At 41.0% G+C, this 27107-nt stretch overlaps 1 protein-coding gene across 1 annotated transcript in view; it reads right to left on the reverse strand.

The window, feature by feature from the left end:
• Positions 1-883: 883 nt before the first annotated feature.
• Positions 884-27107, reverse strand: part of cpne5a (copine Va) — a gene marked incomplete at both ends in the record, with an annotated part of 88358 nt that continues 62134 nt past the window's right edge. Inside the window, 13 exons of the mRNA XM_080533912.1 lie at positions 884-1072; positions 3200-3273; positions 4148-4205; positions 6967-7069; positions 8113-8240; positions 9039-9220; positions 9768-9814; positions 14266-14327; positions 14950-15003; positions 18289-18364; positions 18815-18856; positions 22128-22232; positions 22466-22569. Coding sequence (XP_080390038.1) covers positions 884-1072; positions 3200-3273; positions 4148-4205; positions 6967-7069; positions 8113-8240; positions 9039-9220; positions 9768-9814; positions 14266-14327; positions 14950-15003; positions 18289-18364; positions 18815-18856; positions 22128-22232; positions 22466-22569 — 1224 coding nt within the window. The remainder of the gene's footprint in view (positions 1073-3199; positions 3274-4147; positions 4206-6966; positions 7070-8112; positions 8241-9038; positions 9221-9767; positions 9815-14265; positions 14328-14949; positions 15004-18288; positions 18365-18814; positions 18857-22127; positions 22233-22465; positions 22570-27107) is intronic.

Below are 27107 nucleotides of genomic sequence, written 5' to 3' on the forward strand. Positions count from 1 at the left end.
TGGTTGCTGTTGGTTGTTGGTATATAATGATACATTTCAGCTTATTCATGTATGATGTTTGTGCTTCATATTTGGACTGTCATTAGTGCATTATTTCCATATGTACCGTATTGGAAAATTACTGGGTGCTGGTACAGTAAATCAAGGTGAAAGTAAACTACTTACAGCTGGTCTTTTTACATAACTGCTACATTTACAAATGTCAATGTATTCTTGATCAATGACAATTATTCCTAAACAAATGTTGGATAAGTCTTATACGTACATGCTTTTCTATTACCCTTGAAAGTAAAAATGTCTATTACTGTATATAAATGACAGCAAATAGGATGGAAAACCATGTGGAAAAATAGGACTTGGATCCCCAATATGAATAAATAGTTTGTACAATAAATAAATCAGCATACAGATGATTCCCTATTCCAACATACGGCACACCACTTCAAAAGGTATCATATCCACAAACATGATACTGACTGGCACATTCTAATATATTAATGTCTTCAAACACCCTGTCTAAGGGTATGCTATCCATTAAATCACCACTTTGACAGCTTTGACAGTGAACACCTAACATCCCTCTACTGCTCATCTCCTTTCCTCTCCTCTCCTCTCCTCAGCCCTTCCATCAGACGAAAATTCAAAAAGGAAAACTCTTTAGCTTTCCCCCCCCAAAGCTGTCTAGCTCCAAACAAAATGGAGTCTTATATCAATTTGTTTAGCATGGCAACCAAATTAATATTTACGAAGGTGCCTTGAAGCGTTTCCATTTTTCACCAGTGGTTGGGGGGGTCGGGTGGGGTGGATTGGTTGGGGTAGGGGGGTTCCAGGCCCCAGTCACCGCCTCCCCCCCTCGACCTATCTCTCCCACATCCCAATGGGCTCAGATGGGGGTGGTCTGAGTGGGGTCTTGATGTGTATAGGCTGGTGGGAGGGGGCAGGGTTTGATGCCCCGGGTCTTCATGGAGGAGATGAGCTGGTCGGGGATCTCAGCCAGCACATCCTTGGCCAGCCGGGCCATGCTCAGCACGTGGTTGCCTGTGCGGTCCATGTAGTCTCTGAATGGGACAAACTAAGGGAACAGAGAGTTGGGGAGCTCATGTTAGGAAGCTATTTACTCACAAATATTACAATTACAAAACATAATGTGTCTCCTCTTGAAGAATACAGAGAACATTATTACACAACAGCGCTTCCCTCCATCCAGGACACCTACAGTGACCGACAGTGTCAGAAAGGCCCTCAGGATTATCAAGGACCCCAGCCACCCCAATCAGAAACTGTTCGAGCTTCTGCCATTGGGGAAATGGTACCGTAGCCTCGGGGCTGAAACCCAGAGGATGTCAAACAGCTATTTCCCTCAAGCAATCAGGCTCCTGGGGAAACGCACTGAAAGAAAACAAAAGACTGTCTACTCCAAATCATCCTTACTGCAAAAATAATATACAGTATATTATATGACTACCGTATTTTCCGGACTATAAGTCGCACCCGAGTATAAGTCGCAGCAGGCCAAAAATGGGCCATGAAGAGGAAAAAACCACATATAAGTCGCACTGGACTATAAGTCGCATGGTTCAAGGGAACGGGCTTGGCGGAATCAGCGGGGAAAGAAGACCCTGTTGAGCTTGACTCTAGTCTGGCACTGTGAAGAGACATGAGAGGATTTGTAAGCCCAGGAAGGACATAATTCACGTTGAAACTTCTTCTGAAAGGTTAAGGAATACTTGTATTATCGAGTGTAAAGTCCGCTAGCTAGCGCGGGGCTAACAACATGGCGTCGCGGAGGAAAAATAAAACTTTGAACAGCCTCTAAAAGGTAATAAATGACTTTAATATCGTTTCTAACGTCCATAACATTGTGTATAAGGTCCATAACATCATGTTTAATGTCCACATTGTCGTGTTTAATGTCCACATTGTCGAGTATAATGGCTATTCTATCGCGTATGAAGCGCTACCGGAAGTAGCAAAATGCTACTCGCGGGTACAACATTGCAACGTTAAACAGCCTCTGGAAGGAATAAATGACTTTAATATCGTTTCTAACGTCCATAACATTGTGTATAAGGTCCATAACATCATGTTTAATGTCCACATTGTCGTGTTTAATGTCCACATTGTCGAGTATAATGGCTATTCTATCGCGTATGAAGCGCTACCGGAAGTAGCAAAATGCTACTCGCGGGTACAACATTGCAACGTTAAACAGCCTCTGGAAGGAATAAATGACTTTAATATCGTTTCTAACGTCCATAACATTGTGTATAAGGTCCATAACATCATGTTTAATGTCCACATTGTCGTGTTTAATGTCCACATTGTCGAGTATAATGGCTATTCTATCGCGTATGAAGCGCTACCGGAAGTAGCAAAATGCTACTCGCGGGTACAACATTGCAACGTTAAACAGCCTCTGGAAGGAATAAATGACTTTAATATCGTTTCTAACGTCCATAACATTGTGTATAAGGTCCATAACATCATGTTTAATGTCCACATTGTCGTGTTTAATGTCCACATTGTCAAGTATAATGGCTATTCTATCGTGTATGAGGCGCTAGCGGATTTACTCCTTGGTTCATGTCAGTCAGAGATTACCGTATGTCAGTTCATGTCAGTCAGAGATTATGAATTATTGATATATAAGTCGCACCTGACTATAAGTCGCAGGACCAGCCAAAGTATGAAAAAAACCGCGACTTATAGTCCGGAAAATACGGTACATACAGACTACCTGATTACTTGAACACTACCTGTCTACTACTTGACTTCCTGTACTGTATCATATCTATTATACTGCATATTGTATGATATTGCATTTCATCATTTGTAACCATTTTGCACTACTGTTTCTACTGCAGTAAGATGGTCCCGCTGTAGTACGACTACTATCACTTTATGACTTTATTACCTTATTGTACTTTATTATTACTTACTTTACTTTATTCTATTATTGTTGGTTTTATATCATGCTAAAATGCCAACATCGAAGAACCGAAGCCTAAGAATTACTTGTGTACCTGTACATTGGATGTAATAAAAGCAATTCTGATTCTGATTCCGATTATATTGTAAGGAAGTAATATCATGGTCACTATGGCTCAGAGAATAAGAAAATAATCTTATCCCACAAGTGATCATCAGTATTTTCCTTACTGCTGTGACCCATAGTGGAATAATAGAGAGCAACTCTTACTTGAACAATGTCTCTCTCTGCCAGCTTCCCTCGTGAGGAGATCCTGATGTCATCACCATCCAACTCCACCATGGCTGCCAAAGACAAGAGTTTTTCAAGAGTTTATCATGGTGGGTTATGGTTCCCAAATAATTATAACTAGCTTTTATATTTATTAGTGCATTTTAAACATCATTTTATAATTAAATAAGCAAAGCCAAACCAACACTAGCCATGAAAAGCACACCACAATTAGCGGGCATCAAAGTTGGAACCATATGCTGAAATATTCTAATTGTATGCAACAGCTGTGATCTTGGTCCCAAACCTTGCTGATTGACATCCTCTAATTAACTTGGGATTTCCACCAAACTTGCCAATTAAACAATATCACTCACACTGAAACTGACCCATATGACCTCTTCCCAAATTGTGCTACATTATTTGCATTTAATGCCTGTGCAAGATGAAGTCTTGAAACAGAACACTGGATATGTTTTTAAAAATATATAAACAAGAAGCATGTGTTTACCCCCATACAAGTAGTCTTGGCTACTGACATAAGATGTTCAAATCTTCAAATCACCACGACATTGGACAAGGTAAGTCATTTCTTCTACACACACTCTGTATGAGACTTAAGCCTGGTACACACATAAAGATAATGTGGCCGATTTTGGCCCGATTTTCCCTAGTTGTCAATTTCGCCCACACACATGAGGATTTTTGGTCGTAAATATTGAACACGTTTAATATTTACGATTGTCGGCCCCGACCATTTTCCGAGCAGATTGTCGGGAGAAATGGACTCTTAACACACCTCACACCACAGGATAATCTTGTAGGATAATCTTTAGAGCCATCCGATAATCGGGCGTTTGCTGTCCTTGGTCGGAAGTGGGAAAATTGGGCCAAAATCGGCCAGATTATCTTTATGTCTGTAGCGGGCTTTAGGGTATTGAATCTCACCGTCAAACTCAGCTTGGCCGACTCCAACTATGATGATAGACATTGGAAGTTTAGCAGCCTGAGGACAAACAGAGGAACACGTCTCATGTTATGTCAACATTGTGAAGAGGACAGATCTCAAAAACATAAGTTGTGACCATCACAGACAACCTTAATATCCCTCTATCGGTGGATGAAACTAGATAAACTATAATTAAACAAGTACCTTGTTCATCCCATTCAACACTGATCTGCTAATCCACTCACAGAGCAACAGGAGACAAGGACACAACGGGGCAAGAGACAGATAAATGTGCATGGCACAGACAAGATAACTATGCACTACACTTGCTGACTAACTCCCTGCTTGTTTCTCCCATTGCTGCACATTGCAGCACAGTCCCAGTGCTGTGTACAGCAGCCCATTTCTAGTTTGGCAGCGAGGGGAAATTAATTATATTGGCAAAGCAGAGGGGTTTGTCAAGAAGCGGCAGGCTTCTCTGGAAGCTAGGAAATACTTTTATTTAATTGTTTGTGGATGCAGGTTGCCACAAGACATGGACAAAACCAATACCATGTCCAAACCACAGCACCCCTCCACCATGTTTCACAGATGAGGTGGTATGCTGTAAATCTTTCCTCTTGCAATCACTCTGGTACATGATAATATTTGTCGTATCTGTCCACAAGACTATTTTTTCAGATCTCTGCAAGCTTTTAAAGGATTTTTGAGGACTTTTGAGGATGACTAGTGGTTTGCACCTTGGCTCTATAGTTCGTTGATGGCGTAATCTGACGATGGAATTCTGACACATTAACGCCTACCTCCTGGAGAGTGTTCCCGTCAGTGGGACAGTTGTTTTGAGGTTTTTCTTAATTATGAAAAGGCCTAGAATCAATACTAGATATTGACAGCGCTATTATGCCTGCACAAACACACCTGACTTTCCAGAAACACCTGTCACGTCAATTTTCCAATATGTTTGGTGCCCTGAAATAGGGAGACTATGTATAAAAGGGGTTGCAATTTCTAAATGTTTTAACCAATCTGAAAAACAACAATATGGAACTAAAGCTGAGAATCTCTATTTTAATGCAGAGTGCATTAAAGCACTGGCTTGAATGTATATATATATATATACATGCCTGCGGTAAAAACACATTATGAAAGGTAAAAGTAGGTCAGCTTTCCTGAAATGTCTCCCAAGAGGAGATAAGATTAGAGTAAACAGAGGAGGACCCCTCTTTCTCTCGCTCTTTCTCTCTACAACTCTCTCCCTTTATATATCACTCTTCTTTACCTCCGCTCTCACGAGCACACACACACACACACACACACACACACACTCTCTCTCTCTCTCTCTCTCTCTCTCTCTCTCTCTCTCTCTCTCTCTCTCTCTCTCTCTTTCAAACATACATACCCTATCTACCTATCTATAAACGGTGCATCAAAAAAATATGAAGAGTGAAGTGAACCACAAATGTACATTATTTAGTCTACAATGATAATACTTTTGCCTGTAGCATTGAGTAACCCAGGGGATATCTTACAACAGACTACTCTTTAAGCGCCACACATCATTTGACTCAAATGAAAGTGCACCTGCAGCAACTTTAATACAGCTATCATCATTCTATCTGTCCTTATAATACTTTTTTTTTCTACAGCAAACTTTAAAAAATTCATGAGTTTATTTTCAACCTCAGCATGACATACAGTATCAGTCTATAACGCTGTAGCTTCCCCTCTGACTTGAGAGGATGAACTGCCAAGCCCAAATGTTGGAAAAGTGCAGTGGCCCAACTGAATTATGATCAAGACAAATAATTAAATAATGAATTACTTATACTCCAACCAATCATGCCAGAGGAAACCCTCCCCTATAATTCTCAGCCCCTTGAGTGGAGTGTTGAGGAGAGACATGTGGAACATCAAAAAGAGAGAGTTGAACAAATATGTTTACCCAAAGGCTGTCGTGTTAAATAGATAGACATGTACAGTAGGGCTTGAGGGATAGAAAACGAGGAGAGAGTACTGTAATACTGTAAAATTCCATAACAAACTGAGGTTAATGCAACATTCAAAACATATCTGTTGTTAATGCTACATTAAGCTAAATTATAGTTGCAAGGAAGCAGAGAATACTTTTTGTTCTCCAGTTGACAGGTTAGCACCATAGGGTTGTATGAAGGTCACAGCAGGACACAGAGGAGGCTTGGCCATGGCAGATTAGAGCAGCAGACAAGATCTTAAAAGGAAGGTGTGGCTGTTCTAATGGTTTGACTAACAGTCGCAAATTCCCTTTAAACCCAGTCTGCTGGGGGGTTCAGACCACCGCGCTGCTCCTATGGACCATTGGACTGGACAGACACACAGTCGTGACTGGGCCTCTGTGTTCCCATGGCGTCAAAAACTAGACAGCGGGGGCTTTTTATTTTATTTTTATGACAAGCATTGCACAGAGCCATAAACAAAAACACACATACAGTATATACAGTATGATCCACTATCTCAATAAAAAAATAGGAAGAAAGCTCAAATTAGTAAAATATACAGTAAAAGAACCTCAAAACATTTGTCCAGAACACAGCTAGAGCAGAGAATATGACCTAAAAATCCTCAAATATAGTTACAGTAGTACCAGTGACGTATATAAACTCTCCTAGAGACATTGATTTTGGCCTAGAGCAAGCTTAGTTAAAAGCATTGGAGCTGTGGTGAGTTAAAAGCACCATAGATGCCCTGCAAGGAGAGAGAGTGGGGGGAGACAGATCAGGAAGACAAAGTGCAACAGGACACAATTATTACAGGGTAATGGACATCCAGCAACCCCACTCACGTTCACTATGGCCTCCTTGGTCTGGGCCATGTCCGATATAACGCCGTCGGTGATGATGAGCAGGACGAAGTACTGAGAGCCATCCTGTACAGCTGCAGCGTAGCTGGGAGACAACCGTGGGATTAAATTAAGGACAGCATTACCCTTGCCTTAACTGATGATAGGTACTACTACTATCTGTAAAATAAAAACGTTTACTTTACTTTACGTTTTCATTTGAGTAATATTATGGTACTGTATGAGTGGAAGCAGCTATGCAAATATTTGAAGCCATAGACATTTGACAATGTAAATTCAACTTCATCTAAAGGAATCTAGAGTAAAGTGTCTCTCTACAGTTTACGAGTGAAGACATTACTGTAACTCTCTCCTTTCAAATACAAATTCCCTCTCAGCTGAGAGTATGTCACCAATGGTCACCAATATAGACTATCAAAGATCTACCAATATACAATCTCAAAGATCTATATACCCACTGTTATGAAACACAGCCAGAGTGGATGTGGCCTAGATTCATACGCCCATCTGTGTAGAGGCTATGAATAATTTACTAACGTGTTTATGCAAGACGTGCTGTATTTGTATTTTTAAATATTCTGTCACAGCCTTATTGATTGCCTGGCACTGCAATTTACCCGACCCTGTTGTGAGAGGAGAGAAAAGCGTACAATGTGCTTATTATGTCAACCAGCCTGGACAACCAGCCGGGACCTACTGTATGGGTCACTGGTCACTTCCTCTTGCTTTTAAATTGTACCTGTCTGTAACTCTTTTAACCTTGCATTTTAATTAAATAGGAGAGGGGGTCATAGTGAGAAGGATGAGAGATTACTTGTATTTGAAAGATTAAATAACACATTTTGCTTCCTTAACAGATGACATAACAACAGCGTGAGCGCACACATTAGTGGTCCAGATATGTGACCTGCTGATCCCTTCATCTTGTTTATTTCCCCTTCATTAGTTCAGAAACATTCATAAAACAACGATAATGTACTTTGTACTTTGTGATTATTTTTGCAATGAAGAGTGGAGCTGAAGGTCTCATTGCGACTGAATAGCTGCTGAGGGTAAGAAAAGGTTGATAAATGTGCTGCAGAGATCAATGTCTCTCTCTCTCTCTCTCTCTCTCTCTCACTCACTCACCTTGCCACATGATTGACAACTGGAGCAAAGTTGGTTGGTCCATAGAGCTGCACTGTCTTAAGGCTTTGATGGTACGCTTCTAGAATCCCCTCCATTCCATTGCAATATGGGTTCTCAACGTTGCCATTCTGCAAGACAAAACAATCCGGACATAGATACTTGAACAAGTTAGTCACACACAGTATAAACCAGCTGAGTTCCTAATGACTCCAAGGAGATACAGAGTTATTCGGCAAGGAAACTGACTACTGTATAACTTTACGGTACAACAAAGGAAGGAAAATACAGCTTATCCTTCGATACTGTTTCCATTCTAAGGTTTCCATAATTCAGAGACGCCTGAATCTTAATCAAAACAATGAGGTTGCTACCATTTTGTGAGACATGTGAATCTTAATCAAACCGGTGAGGTTGCCATCATTTTGTAAGACGTGTGAATCTCAATCACAACAGAGAGCATTGCATATGATACCCTGCCGATCAGCTCCTCATTAATTCTATTGTACAGCGGCTAGAGCACATTAGCTGGCTGAGAGAAGCCAAATTGATTTAAGAATTCAGGCTTACAGAACCCAATTTGCACTATAAAAGAGGTATAAAAAAAGAGGTTTCATTTGTTCATGTGAATATCTGTCAAAAGGCACACAGCAGCATACAGTAACTGTACACACATTTACACTCAAATCCATATACACACTTAAATGCACATGGAAAAGCCTAAACACAGGTTACAGATAGCATAAACACAATGCAAACTGTAAACATACACACACAAGCAATCTCTGCATTGACATTCATGTACTTTTTGTAGAATTACATTAAAAGTCGAGCCACGTAATAAGGGTTTGAACGTTTGAAGTGGGCTTTGAAGACGACCTTCAGCTCAGCTAGTATATAGTAAATGTTCAGAAGCCTTAGTTAGTTACCAGGGGAAACTCATGGGACACCCTTCCATCAGGGGGTAGTTTAGCACCAAAGCCCAGGGCGGGGAACATCTTATCACTGTCGTAGTCCTGAATGATCTCCCCCACGGACCTCAGCGCCATGGCGTAGGCATTCATCTGGTAGGGGTTCATGTAGTGCAGCGAGGTGGACTGGGACGGATTGCCTTCAACACAGGGGAAAGGGGTCATGATGAGGTGGAGCAGGCAGCATACTAGACTGACTGACACCTCTCATAGAGAAACACACAAACAAAAAAACACACTACTAGGCCATGATCAGTCAGGGTAAGACAGGAAGTCGATTCATTTTAATGTAGAGTTTATTCAAACAGTCTCTTCCATGGCTTTCAGTGAGTATATGAATTGCAAATATAAGTTATGTATGGTAGCTGTAAGGGTGTAGAATCCAATCTTCTCATTTGCACTTAAAATTGACCCCAGTTACTTCCCCAAGGCTCCATTCGTTCATCCAGTTATGGGCTAAAAAGATATGCATTAAGTAGCCTACACCTTTGATAATGTAGTGAATGACATTAATGGGAGTTAGGGTTAGGGTTAGTATATAGATGGCTTCTCAGAACTATGGTTTACTAAATATACCTATCTGTTCTATATCTGTAAATCCTCATCTTGAATCTCGCCACATAGAAGATTAGAGTAGTAGAGTAGTAGAGTGAAGTAAAATGGATGGTAACAAGGTGGAGCCCTTACCATTTGATGCAGTGAAATCAATGGCTACAGTGAAGTGGATCTGGGTTCTGAAAATGGAGGAAAGAGGACAGATTAAAAGGAAATCACACAAATCCACAGGACTAGAGCTTAATGAGGTTTCCTACTGTATAACCCCATAGAGAACTGCTAGCCATACATTAGCATCGCAGCTTAATGAGGGGTGATAAGGTTGAGCTAGAGATGCCCACCTGACTAAAACATCCACTCTTTTCCCCCTCTCGTAAAGTTACTGTTATGTCTCAGTGGTTCAGTTTAGAGGCCTAATCCTGCCCATCTGTCTGGGAGAGCATTGCAATTACCCTGGCTTCAGTTTGCTTTCTGCTCCAGCTCTCACCTGGGGAAGCACTAGGCCGCTTTTCCTGCTCAAGCATGGAGCCTCCAAAATATACTTTTTTATCCTCTCCTCTCCTCCCAGCAGCACAGAAGAAATGGTTTCACAGCTGCCTCCAAGCCTGGTTAGGCAAGTCATTCCAACTACATGCATGGGCAAACATCTGGAAGGCTTACTCCGCTTGGCAGCCACCATCTCATATCAGCCACTATGGTTTTATTACAGTAGCAATTACTTGGAACAACATAGCGCCAAAAATCATACAATAGCTCCAAAATCAGAAAGATAAGAAAGAGACTATAAGAGTCTATAAAAACTTTAAAAAAAAGCTAAATTAGACAATCAGATTTAAAAATCACCTCACCTCTCACGGGCAAACATCTGTGGCAAAAACATTGCTAATGAGAATAGCATTAATATGCAGAGCACATCCGTTCACGGCATAGTCAATAAATGTACTTAAACTGGGCATGATCAGAGGCACAACATTTTTGGATAAATGAGCAACATATCCATCCAATCGATAAAACATGAAAGCCATTGAACATCTATCAGCATGTGGAAAATCAACTGAGAGACATCGACTGAGAGAGAAATTATTAATTTCCCAAACCGTTGTAGCAAACATAATAAAGAGAAAAAAAGAGAAAATGCCATAATGTGGTAATAAACGATGTACCTTCCCTGTACTGTAGTGGGTGGGTACTATAGTACTAACATCGTGTCAAAGCTGCAGTAACAAACACTTCTCTACAGGCCTCGTCTTTGTCAGTTGTCTACACGGTTTCATAGTTTGACTTGGTTACATGAGTCTCCACACTGTGTACAATCATCATCATCATCATCATCATCATCATCATCGTCATCATCAGCACTGAAGCAGGAGCTGAGTCTGTAACCCAAGGTCCCTATTGTGTTTTGTCAATGGAGTATAATCATGGATTTCCATTCCATACATTATTTCTATCAGCAACCTGCAAACAGCATCACCCACACCTAACGAAACACTAAGTGCCATGTTTTATTCATGAGTGGTGCAAGGAAGAATGATAACCAAAGACCTTGAAAAGGAACTGAATCCAGGAGAAAAAACAACTTCCCCCTTCTTTCTACCCATTCCCTAGGGTTAGGGGGGGCCGGGGGGGGGGCAGATCTTCAGTAGTGAGGATAGAATTCTTCCACATTATGATCAACAGCGATTGCCTCTCATCACTTACTTCCATTCAGAAAATCCAGCCCACGTTGTATTTCAGATAATGGCTTATTTCTCCTGCGGGGAGCTGCTGACCCTGGCTCGTTAATCTGCATTGAGTTAGAGCTGTGCCTGCTCAGCTGTCAGAGGGAGAGTGCGGCAAAGCCTTTCTCTTGAAATGCTCCGTTCATTTCCTTGGTTAGCTCACAAATGTGGACATTTTTCACAGATAAGAATGGTGGGGTGAGTGGTGGAAATATTCTAGGAGTTGCAATATAGGAGTTGAATGATCAGACTTGATGGGTGGCATATTCATCTGAGCAAGAACAGGATGTGTGGTGTGTTGAGCCAGAAGTCATTCAAAACTATACAACAACAACAATAATTATCTGACAGTATTATCTGTCTACAGTAGCTTTCCTGAGGAGTTCCTGGATGAGGAGGTAAGGAAATGAAGTGTCTCTAATGGTTGCCATATTCTATTAGACCAAACTGCATTAAAACAGACAGGTAGATGAAAATTACATTGGCTGGTGTGCTGTAGGCCTTTTTCTATAAGAAGTGTTCTCTCTCTAAAACAGGACTGATAAAGTCCAACAACCAACACAAGGTTTTTGTGGGGATTTCTTTCTATACTGTAGGAGGTTGACATCTTGTGACATAAGGTGTCTAAAAACAGGGACGTCAGTGCATGTCCCTGGTTATGAGACAAATGTGTCACTGGATCAACAAACTGAAGATTAATTTACAGCTAGAACATTGTATTTTCTGTAGGACATCACTGACAGGCCTGTTGTTATGTTTACAGATCCATTTTTGCCAAATTGTTTTTTGTTTTTATTCCTCTGTTCTTTTTTTTTCCATGGCCATTTCCTTTAGCGATCAATCTTCCAACTCCAGATCCAAGTGCCTCTGTTAGTTCTAGTTTTCTTATCAATCTGAGTTGATGGAAATTGAGTTAGAACTGCTTGAAACTGTTAAAAAGGGTTAAATGTAACTCCCAGAATACAAACCACAGCAATCTTTTATATAGATAAATGTTGTTGTTGTTATTGCGTTAGCTTGTACTGCACATAAACAGGAGTGACACCAAAACATAAACTCTAGGGTAACACAGGAGCTGAAACCACCCAGCGCTCACTGGTTAATCACTGGTTAATCACTGGTTAATCACTGGTTAATCACTGGTTAATCACTGGTTAATCCTATCCAAATGAAATGAATAAAGAACCAGTTGGTTATACCAGACAGCACATGCACATTCCAGTACAGCTACACTACAGCACTGTAGCCTAGCAGAGCTTGATAGCAACAGTCACTGTGATATCAGTTATACCACCCTGTATTCTCTCTTATCAAATAAATAAAACAACATTCTGATGACATTTAGGCAGCAACTCAGTCACATTCATTCAACATGAGATACATTATAGAATACAACCTCTTCCATCTATCTATAGGCTGACTATTGTATTCTGAACATGGCCCAGATCAAATAAAAAATTACAACCATGAAAAACACTAATATCATTATTTCATATCATATATTTTCTCACATACAGGATATTTTTGACTTGAACTATTAAACATTAATAATACATACAATAAAGGCCTTAACAACCATTACCTCAGGCAATCTCATTTTAGATTTAATTTCAAATAAACATTCAAAATGGCATATGAATGAAAATATGATCAATCTTACATTAACCTCTCTGATTCAGAGAAAGTATCAGTGACTTTTGGCCCTTAATGACCTCTATTAAAGTCTCCATCACTCCATCTACTAATATTATTACAATATTAATGAAAAACCCATTCACTCTCATTCACTCTCAGACACTTCAAAAGGGTGCATGTGCTGGGAAGATAAATCACTTTACATCCTCTAGAGTCAGATAAAATAAAATGAAAAGGAATGTGCCTTTGATCGCCTATTGGAATGTGAGTTCTTGTTGTAGGGCAAACACACTTGAGACAGCTGAAAAATCCAAAGCAAACAGTATTTTCATCAACATTTCCATAGCTCAGAGTCCTGAGTCCACTCATTCATTGTGGAAGAAAGGCCTGTCACTGAGGACTAGCTCTTTCTCAGCCATATAAAATTGGATGACACTGTATGAGTGGTCACAGGGGACTTCAAAGTAAGTGGTCAGCAGATGAGGGGTATGTGAATGAGGAAGACACCAGGGCCAGTGACAGATCTGGGACACTTCCACATCAGGAATGACGCTGAAAGCTGAAACCAGGGCAGCCACAGATCCACGGGGAGGGAAACATTTACATATGTGACCAGTTGGTGTGTTATTAATTTAACACATTTAGCAAAAAACATATATTTCATCATCATTCATTCATTCATAGTGTGGAGGAGCTGAGAGTCAGACAAGACTGTGTTTCCTTTGGAGAGACTCTACACTGGCATGTAAAACTCTGTTTCAGACTACTTAACTAAATGTAATTCTAAACATTCAAGCAAGCGTGCTTTCAATGCAAGTTCAAACAGCTAGGGGCAGTAAGGAAAAAAATTCAAAGAGGGTGCGGTTGTAGCTAGCTATAATAACGCATCTAAATCTGGGTCCTGATGGAAGGGGGTTGTGCAGGAGTGCTTGCTCTCTAATATAAATGTCAGAGTGGCTCTGCATCCAGCAAATCAGCGAGGCAGCAGCACATTACAATGTGTTGTCATGTAGTCTGCCATCAGCACCTCAGAGCTAAAGTTCAGCCTCTCCACGGCACTGCAAGAACAAGACAAAGCCCAAGCCTTTATAGCAATGCTGAAAACTGTGGCATTTTATACCTTGCATCGAGTATTATATTTCGGTCAAATATTTTGTATTTTAAAATGTGTAATTGTATGCTGTCATTCATTGAAACAGCCTGCTATATTCTATTTTTCATAATATTGTCAGCTTGTTGTTTAGTGTGAATTGTATAGGGCCATCTGAACTCACCCTCCTTTGATGTAGTCCAGGAATGTGTACTCTGACTCCACAGAGAATGACAGCAACGTCACCTGGGTAAAGAAATCCAAACGGGTGGTCATCCATCATCCCCACCACCACCACCACCACATAATGATACGTAATTAATGCAAACACACTTAACCAATCTAAACATTAACCATTGCCCCCGAGCATAACCACCCAGAAGTGATTCATCTGAGCAGAATGAGTTTGACACAGAGCTGCATATTAGTATTGCAATCACAGAAAGAATATCCATCTCACTGCCTCCTGATGGGGGGCCATGATGGATGACTTCTCTTGGATTTTAATTATGTAGTCACAGTATTCACGCCTGGCATCCAAAGTGCTTAGGCAATGACAATGCAGTGACTTTCTCATAAACATCAGTCACAGACACACACTAATAGAACATAGAAGAGTGCCTTCACGCATTTCTATGGACTCTCACCATTTAAACTTTTCTCCTCTACTGATGTCTAACCATAACACTTTATCGAAATGGTCTGAGAATGGATACAGGAGAAACAACATACAGTACAGTTAAAGTACAGAAATCTAACCACTCCATGCAATCCACTTACTAAAACTTTATCAATGAATGCAAAAGAAAGGGGAAGAAATATATGGCTGCATCAGGGAGTATATTCTCTTCTAGTGCCGACGACTCACCGTCCCAGAGTTGATGTATCTTTTTTTCTTTATCTTCTTCTTGGCGTTCACCACCTAGAATCAACAAGCAGGAAAAAATATTGATATTGTAGAATTCCATCAAATCTCTTTAGCTTAATCTCCCTTGGGCTAAGAAATAAATCCTCCTCCGCCACAGCATAGGTGGAGATAATAGAACACATGAATCCAATGACTGCAGTTAAAGTTAAAGCTGAGATAACATTGATCATACTCCTAGGCTAAGGATGAGATATCATGCTGTTTTTTTACTATACATGTATATTATGTTCAGCCAAGTCTCATAATAATGGAACAGTACTGTATCTACCATGGTGCACACACACACACACACACACACACACACACACACACACACACACACACACACACACACACACTCACACACTCACACACACACAGATGGGAACTGACTGCCAATGAGGGAGGGGAGGTCATGACAGATAGCCATATCTGGCTTGAGGCCACAGCCACATATTAACTAAGCAGTAGCTGGTAAAAAACACAAATTATAAAGATCCACACATACAAGAGCCAGCATTAGGTGAACTGTGCTGAATATAAAGTCAAACCTAGCCCATGCATTCTATCCATCTCCCTCAGGCTCTCTTCTTCTATCACTATGCTGTGGTTCTTATGGCCTGTAAAAACATTGGATCCCCCCAATCATCTTCCCCAGATAAAATTAGTCTAATAGGAGAAATAGGTTCCCATGTACCCAAATGAATTTTTTTAAGACTTAAAAAAGAGAAGATTTAGTTAAGATTTCTTCATGTTGCCATGGTCAACTAATGTCCCATGGGGTTCGCACACGCACACGCACACGCACCCGCACGCGCACGCGCACACACACACACACACACACACACTCGCACACACAATTAGATACCACTCTACCTCTATTAGGTTAACGACTTAACGTCAATTCCTATCGCAAAGACAGTAGTTCATCTTGTATGTCTGATTCTGCATACAATACTATGCATTACGAATGCTAGTACAAATTGGTACCTACTATATTCAAATGAACAAACCACAAGGCCCATTATGGCTGAGAGTCCACAGAGTATCTGTTTCTGTAAGTCTGGTTGATTGAGAAGCTTGAGCTTGTAAAGGTTAACTAATGCACCTGCATTTGTCAGCAGTTTGAAAGGCCATTTCCCCATACCTCCATATGGGGAGGTTGGAGGTCCTCCCCTCTGCCTCTACCTTTAAACTCCTGGTGCAAAAACTGTATTCTAATAATTGTTTTTAGTTTTTAGTTTTTTTTTCTTTAATCCTGTCTTGCTCACTGTTTGTTTGCCCATCTATATTAATGATCACTATTCTATTGTACACTCGACGTCACTGTAAATGAGGGTGACCTCAGTGCCTATCGAGTTTTTTAAAATAAAGGTTTGAAATGTGTTCCTCTCCTCCTCTCTTTTTCTCTCTCTCTCTCCCCTCTGCTCCCACCTTCCTAGAGCCACCTCCATGACTAATACATTGGCTAATAGAATGTGGCGTATGTTTTAATGAGCTGGGACCAGTGGGGGCCTCAAAGGGCCAGGGAGTAAAATACCGTCAGCCCCACCATGGTGAGTCTAATCAGGTCATGTAGCTCTTCCTTCTCCCTCTCGTACTAATCCTCTACCTCTTCCAGTCAATTCAATTCAATTCAATGATACTTTATTTATCCCCGTGGGGAAATTCATTCTGCCACGCCACTCCACTAAAAACAACACATAACAACACAACATAAAGGACAGACAACAACACTGGGCCAGCCATATACGGTATATAAAAAACAGCGAGATCACGATAAAAAAAGTGGATAAAAGAGATGGCTATAGTTATTATATTAAAATACTAAAATACTAAAAAGTGATGATGATGATTAAAATAAATAATAAATACAAATTCAGGAGCCTTGACCCCGACTGCTGCTTTAGTTGCCATTGAACAGTCTTAGTGCAGCCGGGATAAATGATTTTTTATATCGCTCCGTCCGGGAGCGTATCGTAATGAACCGCCCTCTGCGGCGGCTGCTGGTTTGCCCAGCGAGGACATGATGGAGGGGGTGGTTGGGGTTGTCCCTGATGGACAGCAGCTTACTCCTAGTCCTTCTCTCCACCACCGTCCCCAGAGAGTCCAGGCTCCTTCCCTCCACTGAACCCGCCTTTTTTACGAGCTTGTCCAGCCGTCCGGTATCCCTCTTGGTGATGTTTCCCCCCCAGCAGACTGCAGCGTAGAAGAGAATGCTGGCCATAACAGACTGGTAAAACATGGCCAGCATCTCTCCACACACTTCAAAAGACCTAAGTCTTCTTAGGAAGTACAGCCTGCTCTGGCCCTTCTTGTAAAGTGCCTCTGTGTTGGTGGACCAGTCCAGTTTGTCGTCCAGATGCACCCCCAGGTACTTGTAGGTCTTCACCACCTCGATATCCTCGCCCCGGATGTTAATGGGCAACCGAGGTGGCTTAGACCTACGGAAGTCTGTAACTAGCTCCTTGGTCTTGGTTTGATTGAGGAGCAGACCATTCCTCTCGCTCCAGACGCTGAAGGCTCCTATCCGATCCCTGTACTCCCCCTCCCGTCCATCCCTCACGCACGCCACTATGGCTGCTGCACCGCCACCCCACCTTCACACCAATCAGGTGGATATTAGCATAGCCAAACTCATTGGGTTATAGTGGGAGCAGTTGGGGTATTGCACTAATGCCAATGCTAATAGAAGGTTGAGGTTCACTGGGACTTATGCCAATACAGCACTGTGCAGAAAGTGTAGTCCTTCCCCTGACAGGATGTGTAGAGACTAGAAATGTCAGCCCAATTGTGTTTGCACTCCCAAACAAGTGTCTTCTACAGTATTTTGTGTTGATGCCTTAGGGCAGGGGTGTCAATGATACAGCTAGATAAGCATTTGGAATGGGAAGATAGCAATAAAGTTATATTAGAAAGTATTGCTTGCATAATGTCTTCTCCTTTTTTAATTTACATTTTAAATCCCTACCATCCCTCCTCTGATCGGAGGACATGAAAAAAAAGAACCCATCTTGAAAATAAGGCATTGTCTGAGTAGTAGGCTACTGTAAAACTGTGATATTGAGCTCTGTGGAAATGAGGCATTGCATGTAGGCTGAGTGTACAGTAGGCTACTGTAATATACTGTAATAGCATCAGGAGTTGGTGTGCACAGCAGTGGAGTTTCACTAACAAATTATTATTTTTTCCGGCGTGAGGTGCATTTCGTCCAGTGCGGGCCACGACTAAAACGAGTTTGACACTCCTGCCTTATAGGAAGAAAGCATTCTCTAGCTCCTTCTCACCGCTTCCACTCACCTCGTAGACATTGAAGTGACTCTGGCCCCGGGACAGCTCTCGGTAGCTGGTTGTGAACTCACCAATGAAGTCATGGCTGGAAGGGAAAGTAAAGCCATTTGGTTGTGTATAGATCAACTTCTCAAGCTTATAGAATAGGGTGGATGAATGGTGAACTTGATTCAATTCTGCAGAGATGTACTGTGTTGGGCAGTAGCTACTCAGATCCACCATGGAGCTCTTCAGTTAGAAAAACCCAGACCATTGTACAGTACATAATGGCTCTATCCATCATCATGAGAAGATGAACGAGGTCCTTGGAGCGTTATGACAAGAGATCATAATGATGTAATAATGATGTGGAGAAATTACATCTTTAAGATAAAGGTGAATGAAAGCTTTCTGGCTGAGGATGGGACGGTGCTTTATCTTGATAGATCCAGATATAGGGATATCGGACTTATAGCACAAATCACAGCACGCAAAATAATTTTACCATGCATGCAGAAAATAGCACACAATGTATGTCTGCCTAAAGCATCCTTACCTGCCATCTCTATCCCAGTCATACACTTCTGCCTTGATCGTTCTGCAAAACACACCAAAGGGTGGGTGAGGAGAGAGAGAGAGAGAGAGAGCATGCATACGTGCGTGCGTGCGTGCGAAAGATTCACCAGTGTGACTTCCGTCTGATTAGAGGATGCTGAGAAGCTGGACTCTTACTGTGTGTTTGGTCTTACAGTGAAACTACCCATTAAAGCTCATTAATCAGTAAGCAAAGTCAGCATTAAATTGATCTTAAAGCGGTGCACACCCTTGAGTGTTTTAATTCACACACATGTAAAGAGAGAAAAAAAACTAATCAATCCCATCACACAAATGTTATTCACTACACAGAGCCTGGACCAATTTGAAACCTAAACCACATTAGCTAATTCTATACTTAGTAATCAAATATCGTAATCAAATTGAAAAAATAGTAATCAAATAAACACTGAAGCCTGAAACCACAGACATGAGTGGCCGCTTTCAGTAATTAAAATGGACGTTTAGTTTAAATAAAAGTTTAAATAAACTTGAAATACAAAAATAAAGAAACACTGCTATAAATGCTGTCAGCAAAAATCGATAAGTACCGTACTTTTCACAAAAGCAACCATAATTGAATGGAAACAGAATTATTGAGCAATGATTGTTAGATGAGAGAAGCAATAGTAGACAAAGTTCTCTAAAGTTTGGTGTGAGTGTTTTTTCCCTCTGCCTGCCAAAAGTAGACAATTTCTGTAGAGAGAGAACACATGAACTAAAAAATACGCAGAAAGACAGGAAACCCAACATAAGCCAGGCAGAGAGGGATAGTATCCACAGAGAGACACTGGCAGAGACTTCCTCCTCACCATCACTGAGTGTTTAGCAGATGTTTACCCCCAAGGTCCTGTCAATCAACTATCACTCCACCTGGAAGAGAAAATTACTGCTCATGCACCTGCTATCCCGAACTGAACTCATCCTAATTATCATAAGAACATGGTGCACATACGCACAAACGCATGCATTCACACACTGACACACTCACACACACACACACACACACACACACACACACACACACACACACTAGCTTGGATAGACAGAATGTCAAAAAGAGAGAGGGGGGGCGGGGAGGAGAGAGAGAGAGAGAGAGAGAGAGAGAGACCTTAGTCCCTAGTAGTCTATAGTAATACTGATATGATATGATTGATTCTATTATTGATTGACAGATCATGTTAAAGAAACATTTATGACACAGGGGCCAGCAGGCCAGATCATTTCCTACTGATGTCAATCAAAGTCAATTTGCTCTACGACCACATCTACTAAAGACTAGGATCCTACAAACTCATCTTCATTGTGGTTACTTCTGTATGAGAAGTTGAGAAGAAACCATGAGTAGCATTTCATTCCATGAAAGCCATAGAAACCAAGGACCAGTGAAACAGACATGACAGAAACACATGGGATTGAATTTCTGTCCAATCACAAGGATCATTTTATGCATCTGAATCACAAGATAGGAAAGAAAAAAGCGTCCAACGATGAAATAAAAAACACCCAATAAAAAGAAAACCAAAAGGGAATACCAACAGAGAGAACGGCAGCCCATCAGCGAACTGCATGACGTTGAAAGAAGAAAATGTGCTGCTTTTGACAAAACAACAGTTCAGTGACCTGCAGTGTGGGATGCATGGTATGCGGTTGTATGCCTGAGAGACTGCTGCACATTTAAGGCCTCCTCCTAAATAGATGGATTTAGCAAATAGCACTTAGCCATAACCCACAATGGAGACCATTTCCTTGGGGCATTGTACTGAAAAAGCACTGCCTCTCTAGAACATTGGGTTTAAGGGTACATACAGTGCCCTGCATAAGTAATGGGCCAGTGATGCACTTTTTCTTCTTTTGGCTGTACACTCCAAAAGTTTGGATCTTACTGAGATGTTTATGTATGTCTTGTCTTTTTCAAAAATGAAAATGTTCATGAAAAAAATGCAAATTAATCAGAATCATCGTCCCATGTAAAATGTATTTCTCCAACTCCAATTTCAACTAATACCTACAGGAAATTCTTCAAGGTTGTAGTTTTCTCAGGTTTAGTTTCAACCCCTACAATCCACCTGTCTAAGCCAATCAGCTTCAGTAGTCGGGTGAACAGACAGTCAAAGGGAGATGAGCTGACTGACGTCTGGCCACTGCTCCTAGTAGGGATGCACGATATTATCGGCACCGATATTTATCGGCCCGATATTGAGGAATTAATGTTTATCGGTATCGGTATTTATTATAAAATTAGCCGATATTTAAACCGATAATATGAAGCCGGAAATATTTCTGCTTCCGGTTTCCGGTTTCCGCACTCTGCTTCCGGGTTCCGCGCTCAGGCACGCAGTTTGTATAGACGAGACGCGAGTGAAACATGCCTTCCCCTGTGTGGACATTCTTCACAATTTCTAAGGCAGATGTTGCGTTTGCAATTTGCAATACATGTTCAACAAAAGTTCGGAGAGGAGGGCAAAGGGCAAAGAGTTACAACACAACGAATCTAATAAGTCACCTGAAGAATCACCATTGCAAGCACGCTGTATGGAAGGAATATCAAGCACTCGTAGCAGAACACGTTAGCCCAGCCACGGAAGAGCCTCCTAGAGAGCAGTTCTGATAGGCCAAGGTTTGATATGTGGGCTGCATTCACACACACACACACACACACACACACACACACACACACACACACATAAAAGTCTCAGTACTATAGGCACTTCCTCCCCCTCTCCCTCTCTCTCTCTATTACACACACACACCAACACACACACACACACACACACACACACACACACACACACACACACACACACTCATTCATTCATTCACGTGGGTGGGCGCACGCACACACACACACACACACACACACACACAGCCGTTATGTGTTATTGCTAAAACCCTTCCTGCTTGTCAGCACTCCTGCTAGGCCGCTTGGTCTCCAAAGATCCATATAAGATAAGAGAAGCCACAGAAGCAGCCAATCAGAGACTAATCTGAAATGCTATTGCCAGCCCTTGACAAATCAATGTGCAGGCAGCCAAGTCCACCAGGCAGTTAAAGATATAATAACTCTGTATTTGAGCCACAGAAATAACAGTAAAAAAAATCAATGGTGTCTACATTTGCTGAGGCTTGCCCATTTTGAAATGATAACACCACATATCAAAATCGTGCACCATCTTGATTCTCACAGAAAAGTCTCATGCAAGCCTATGCGTGCGTGTGTGTGTGTGTGTGTGTGTGTGTGTGTGTGTGTGTGTGTGTGTGTGTGTGTGTGTTACCTTTCATAGTCCCCATTGCACAGCCCTCTGACAGGGATGGAGAAGCCCTGCCACACAGGGTTCAATGTATTCTTCACCACCTCAGTCTTGTGGCAGATGGTGAACCTGGAGACACAGAGGACTGAATTTAGTGTCCTGAACCCCACCACCTCCACCACCCACACTTTACTTTCCTGTCAACGCCTCTGCATCAATTTATTTGTATGCAGTTGTATCCTAAAAAAAAAAAACATCTTTATTTACAGTGTCCTCTCCATCTCCTCCTCTGTAATCTCCTAGTTTAGCCCTCATACATATCTTTTGGGATATTAAAACATTCACTGAGAAAACAAACTCACGTCCCGTCCTCATTACTCCTGTAGAAGACCATGAAGGGGTCCGACTTCCCGAAGAAATCCTTCTTGTCCAGCTTGTTGGCACAGAACTGCATGGTGGCACAATCCTGGTGCAGGAGAGAGAGCACATCGTCAATCCTTGCAGGATTACGGCCCTTCTGTTTGTTCGTTGTTGTTTTTTTATATACGCCTTACGTGCCAACATATAAAATCACTGAAGCACCAAATAAAAGCAAGCCATGCTCTGCATTCTAATAAGCCTTGAACAGAGAGTGTATGGCTTGGTTTTGAAAACCTTTGAAAACCTTTGAAAACAAAGCATTAATAATAATCACTTCGGTCATGTTCTGGCAGGAAAAATAGCGGCCTTAATCGCACTTAATACAAAACCTTGTAGTGGTGGATATAAACAAATACACAGATTGTGTATTGAAATGGATTTTGAAAATGGCCCATATCCGTGTGTGTAGAGGGAACTATGAAGTCTGAGAGTGCAGTTAATGATACATTAGAAGGCCTGATATTACCATAATTATTCTAATTTTGGCATCATTTCACTGCTCATGGCCATTACAGCCTCATACTGCCTCATAATGCTTTTGCAGCCAAAGTGTCCCCAATGTTGTCGAAGTGTTGGCCATTACTGTATAATGGGGATTGTGTATAATAGAGAAAGGATGATCATAAGACAACTAGGATATGGAATGCAGTGATATTCATTCTGCACACACCTCAACAAGAGAGATAACATTCAGTGAAGTTTAAGGCAGCCTGGGTCTACCCAAAGCCTCTTTAATTTAGAGGAAGGCGGTTCACTCCTCCTCCATCTTGGCGACGCCTCAAACGCAGTTTTTTTTTCCAGACAGGTCGCCTATGGGAGGGCAGGACAAAAGCTTTTCCTTTTGGTTTCGCATAATACTCAAGTGTAGAGACATTTTGTGAGGTCATTTGGTCGTTAACGGTTGTTGGAATGGCTTAAAAACACACTTTATTTGTCTCTGTCCTAGCCTTCCTGGACTCCCGCTTTAGTCTTAGCATTGCTAGGGAAATGCTGCCAGAAAGATACCATCCTAGCAATGCCAACCTAGGAACACCAACTGTCAGTAACACTAATCTATAACTGTGTGGTAATTGGTCAGAAATGTATCTCCACATGGTACTGGTGCCATCTTCCCTGTCTCTCATAAAACCAATACCAAGGGAGTGGCATATCTGTAGTATATACAATCTCTGGTCTACCCCAGAATCCATCTCTATGTTCCAAACTCTCTCTCTTAGGGCTTTCACACCGCCAAGGAACCGTTCCGGTTCACATTCGCGAACCAAGTCTGGAACCGGCCGGCGCGTTATGACCGAAAATAAATTGGTTCGGAGCGGGAACCAGAAAATAGTGGTTCTCAAGCGGGAACCAAAACGTAGAACAGTCACTTCGTCAGTGGGTGTGTCATATTCTAGGCTGCAAAGACCAGCAAGAAGGAAGGAGGTAAAATGTAATCTAATCTAAATCTAATCATTAGTGCTTCATCAGTTTCATCATTCTCTCTATCTTCCTCACATGCTCAGCAAACACACACACACACACTCGCGAACGCAAATTTCGTAAGCCATTTCTATTCCAGTAATGGAGCAACTGGTTAGTAAAAAAAAAAAAAACGTGTGTAGAACGTGTCTTTTGTTTTGTTTCCTAGAAAATAGTGTTTATTTCAGATAATAACTGTATTATCCTCATTTCCAGTGAAGTAGCTGCCATCTAGTTGTGACATTTTTGTTTATCCCGCCCCTTCATCACCCATCGTTGATGACGTGGATGGTTCTGGTTACACTGGTATGAACGCGGGCTGGTTCACTAGACAGCACCAAGGTTCGGAGGTTTCAGAGCACGAACGGGAACAGGAACGGTTCCTTGGCAGTGTGAAAGCCCTATCTGGAAACCGTTGAGCACTTTGAGCTTGGGGGATGGAGGCACAGATGTAGGATGGCTATACGCTAGGGTATGGTTAGTGCATCTGTATAGCCCCTTTCACACATACGAGCCTTCCCAGTAGATTCCATGCAATTTCCAGAGTCGGCGTATGTCTGACCGTGACTGACCAGGGAAATCCACACAGGGAATTACTGGTCGAGACCATGTATAATTCCATGGAAAGTACCGTTTCGCTGTATGTCTGAACAGAAGCCTGAAGATTGCCTGGTCAGTCTCCTTTCACAGCTGTCCTGCATCGCTCAGTCAGAAGGGCAGAGCTCATAAGAACTGCCCCAGACTCCGAATATCGCTACTACTAAATATAATTCCACAGCTGGAACACGCTGCGGCTCCGCGGTTCTTTGGTGGAAAGGCATTTTTAACGAACTCCCAGCGAAGTCAAAACACGAAAATCTAATGTAGTTCTAATGTACTGAAGACAATACCATATATATCTGCCATATATCATACCTCCGTTTTATATGTATTCATCATCATATTTTTCTATATAAAATGGAGGTATGATATATGGCAGATATATATGGTATATGGCTGTCTCTGCGTGATTCAAGACCCGGGTCGTAGCCATATGCGTGAAAGGCAATTGCCGGCTAATTCGGTCATGTGTGAACGGTGAAAATGCCTGGCTGACACGGGTCGGGACTCCATGAGATTTACAGGGAACTATGTGTGAAAGGGGCTTGTAGCACCCTATAATGTAATAATTTCCTGATAATGTAATAACACCTGATAATGTAATAAAATGTCCACTTAACTCCAACGAAAATGTAATAAAACCCAATAATGTAATAATTGACCAATAATGTAATAAAATAACCTGACTGATATTGTAATAACGTTTTTACTGATAATGTAATACCTTATTACATTATTGGGAATTTATTACACTTTCAGGTGGGTCTTTTTTTTTTTAAACTGATAATGTAATACTTGACAGATACAGTGTAATACTATGTTCATTTTCAATCCAGAGTTCTACATTTTGTTTTTTAAGAATCTAAGACTGTTGTATACACTGGATTTAAGAATCTAAGAATCTTATTTACACTGGATTTGAAATAACAGAATGACTACTGGGTTAAATGACAGACTTGCATATGTGCAGATTACTCAGGGACATGAACAAAACCTTTGGTAACTCTTCATTTGAGGAGGGTATACAGTGGGTGCGGAAAGTATTCAAACCCCTTCAGTTTTTCCACATTTTGTTGTGTTATAACCTCAATTTAAAATGGATTAAATTAACATAATTTGCCATCAATCCACACACAATACCCCAGAATCACAACAGGAAATCAGTTTTTTTTCAATGTTAGTAAACTTTTTAAAATTGAAATACTAGAAAACCCCCATGTACAAAGTATTCAGACCCTTTGCTATGACACTCTAAAAGCTAAAATGCAAAAATGTCATCAACAAATGACTCCATAAGTTTTTTGGAATGAACGTATTTGTTTTTATAGGGTTTCTAATTTGCATAGGAGTCAATGAGACTCTGTGTAGATCAGGTTGCCATAAAACATTGAGAAAATGGAGAGTAACAAAACTGCTCAGGAATGTGACCCTGAGGCCTGGGGAGACTTACAAAAAGTTGAATGGTGGAGGGGTAAAAGCACAGCCGATGGGACAACATCATGCCAGTCACTCTACAAAATTGGTCTATAACCGAATGGCAAAAAATAATCTATCTCATATCCATAATTGTGTTTTGCAGGAAATGTGTTTATTTGGTTTTACTACAAAGCATTACGTTTAGTACAATTTTGTAGATTTTTTGATTTCATGTTGTGATTCTGGGGTATTGTGTGTGGATTGATGGCAAATTATTTTAATTTAATCCATTTTAAATTGATTCTATAATACAACAAAATGTGGAAAAACTGAAGGGGTCTGAATACTTTCAGCACCCACTGTACATATACATTCATTCATTCAACACCTACATACACACTTACATGACACCTGACACAAACATAGGCCTACATATCCCCTCATAAATTGTTATTATATCACTTTCATCATATCATGTGCAAGTCTGTCATTTAACCCAGTAGTCATTCTGTTATTTCAAATCCAGTGTAAATAAGATTCTTAGATTCTTAAATCCAGTGTATACAACAGTCTTAGATTCTTAAAAAACAAAATGTAGAACTCTGGATTGAAAATGAACATAGTATTACACTATCTGTCAGGTATTACATTATCATTTTTTTTTTTTTTAAATGACCCACCTGAAAGTGTAATAAATTCACAATAATGTAATAAGGTATTACATTATCAGTAAAAAATGTATTACAATATCAGTCAGGTTATTGTATTACATTATTGGTCAATTATTACATTATTGGGTTTTATTACATTTTCGATGGAGTTAAGTGGACATTTTATTACATTATCAGGTGTTATTACATTATCAGGAAATTATTACATTATAGGGTGCTACAGGGCTTATTATAGTTCAGAGAATGCTGTGTTGGTATAGGCCAGGGCATCATTCACCAGACATGTTCATGGAGTAAAGCCATCAGGTCTGAGGCAGGCAGGCAGATGATGATGGGAGCTGTTAGGGTCTGAACACTGGTGTCCATCGATCGCTGTGACCCACATCTGACTGGTCCTTCCTCTGACCTGCCCCTCAACCACCAACACAACACCACTGCT

The sequence above is a fragment of the Nansenia antarctica genome (assembly GCF_963989245.1).
Source record: "Nansenia antarctica genome assembly, chromosome: 6".
NCBI classification, from domain to species: domain Eukaryota; kingdom Metazoa; phylum Chordata; class Actinopteri; order Argentiniformes; family Microstomatidae; genus Nansenia; species Nansenia antarctica.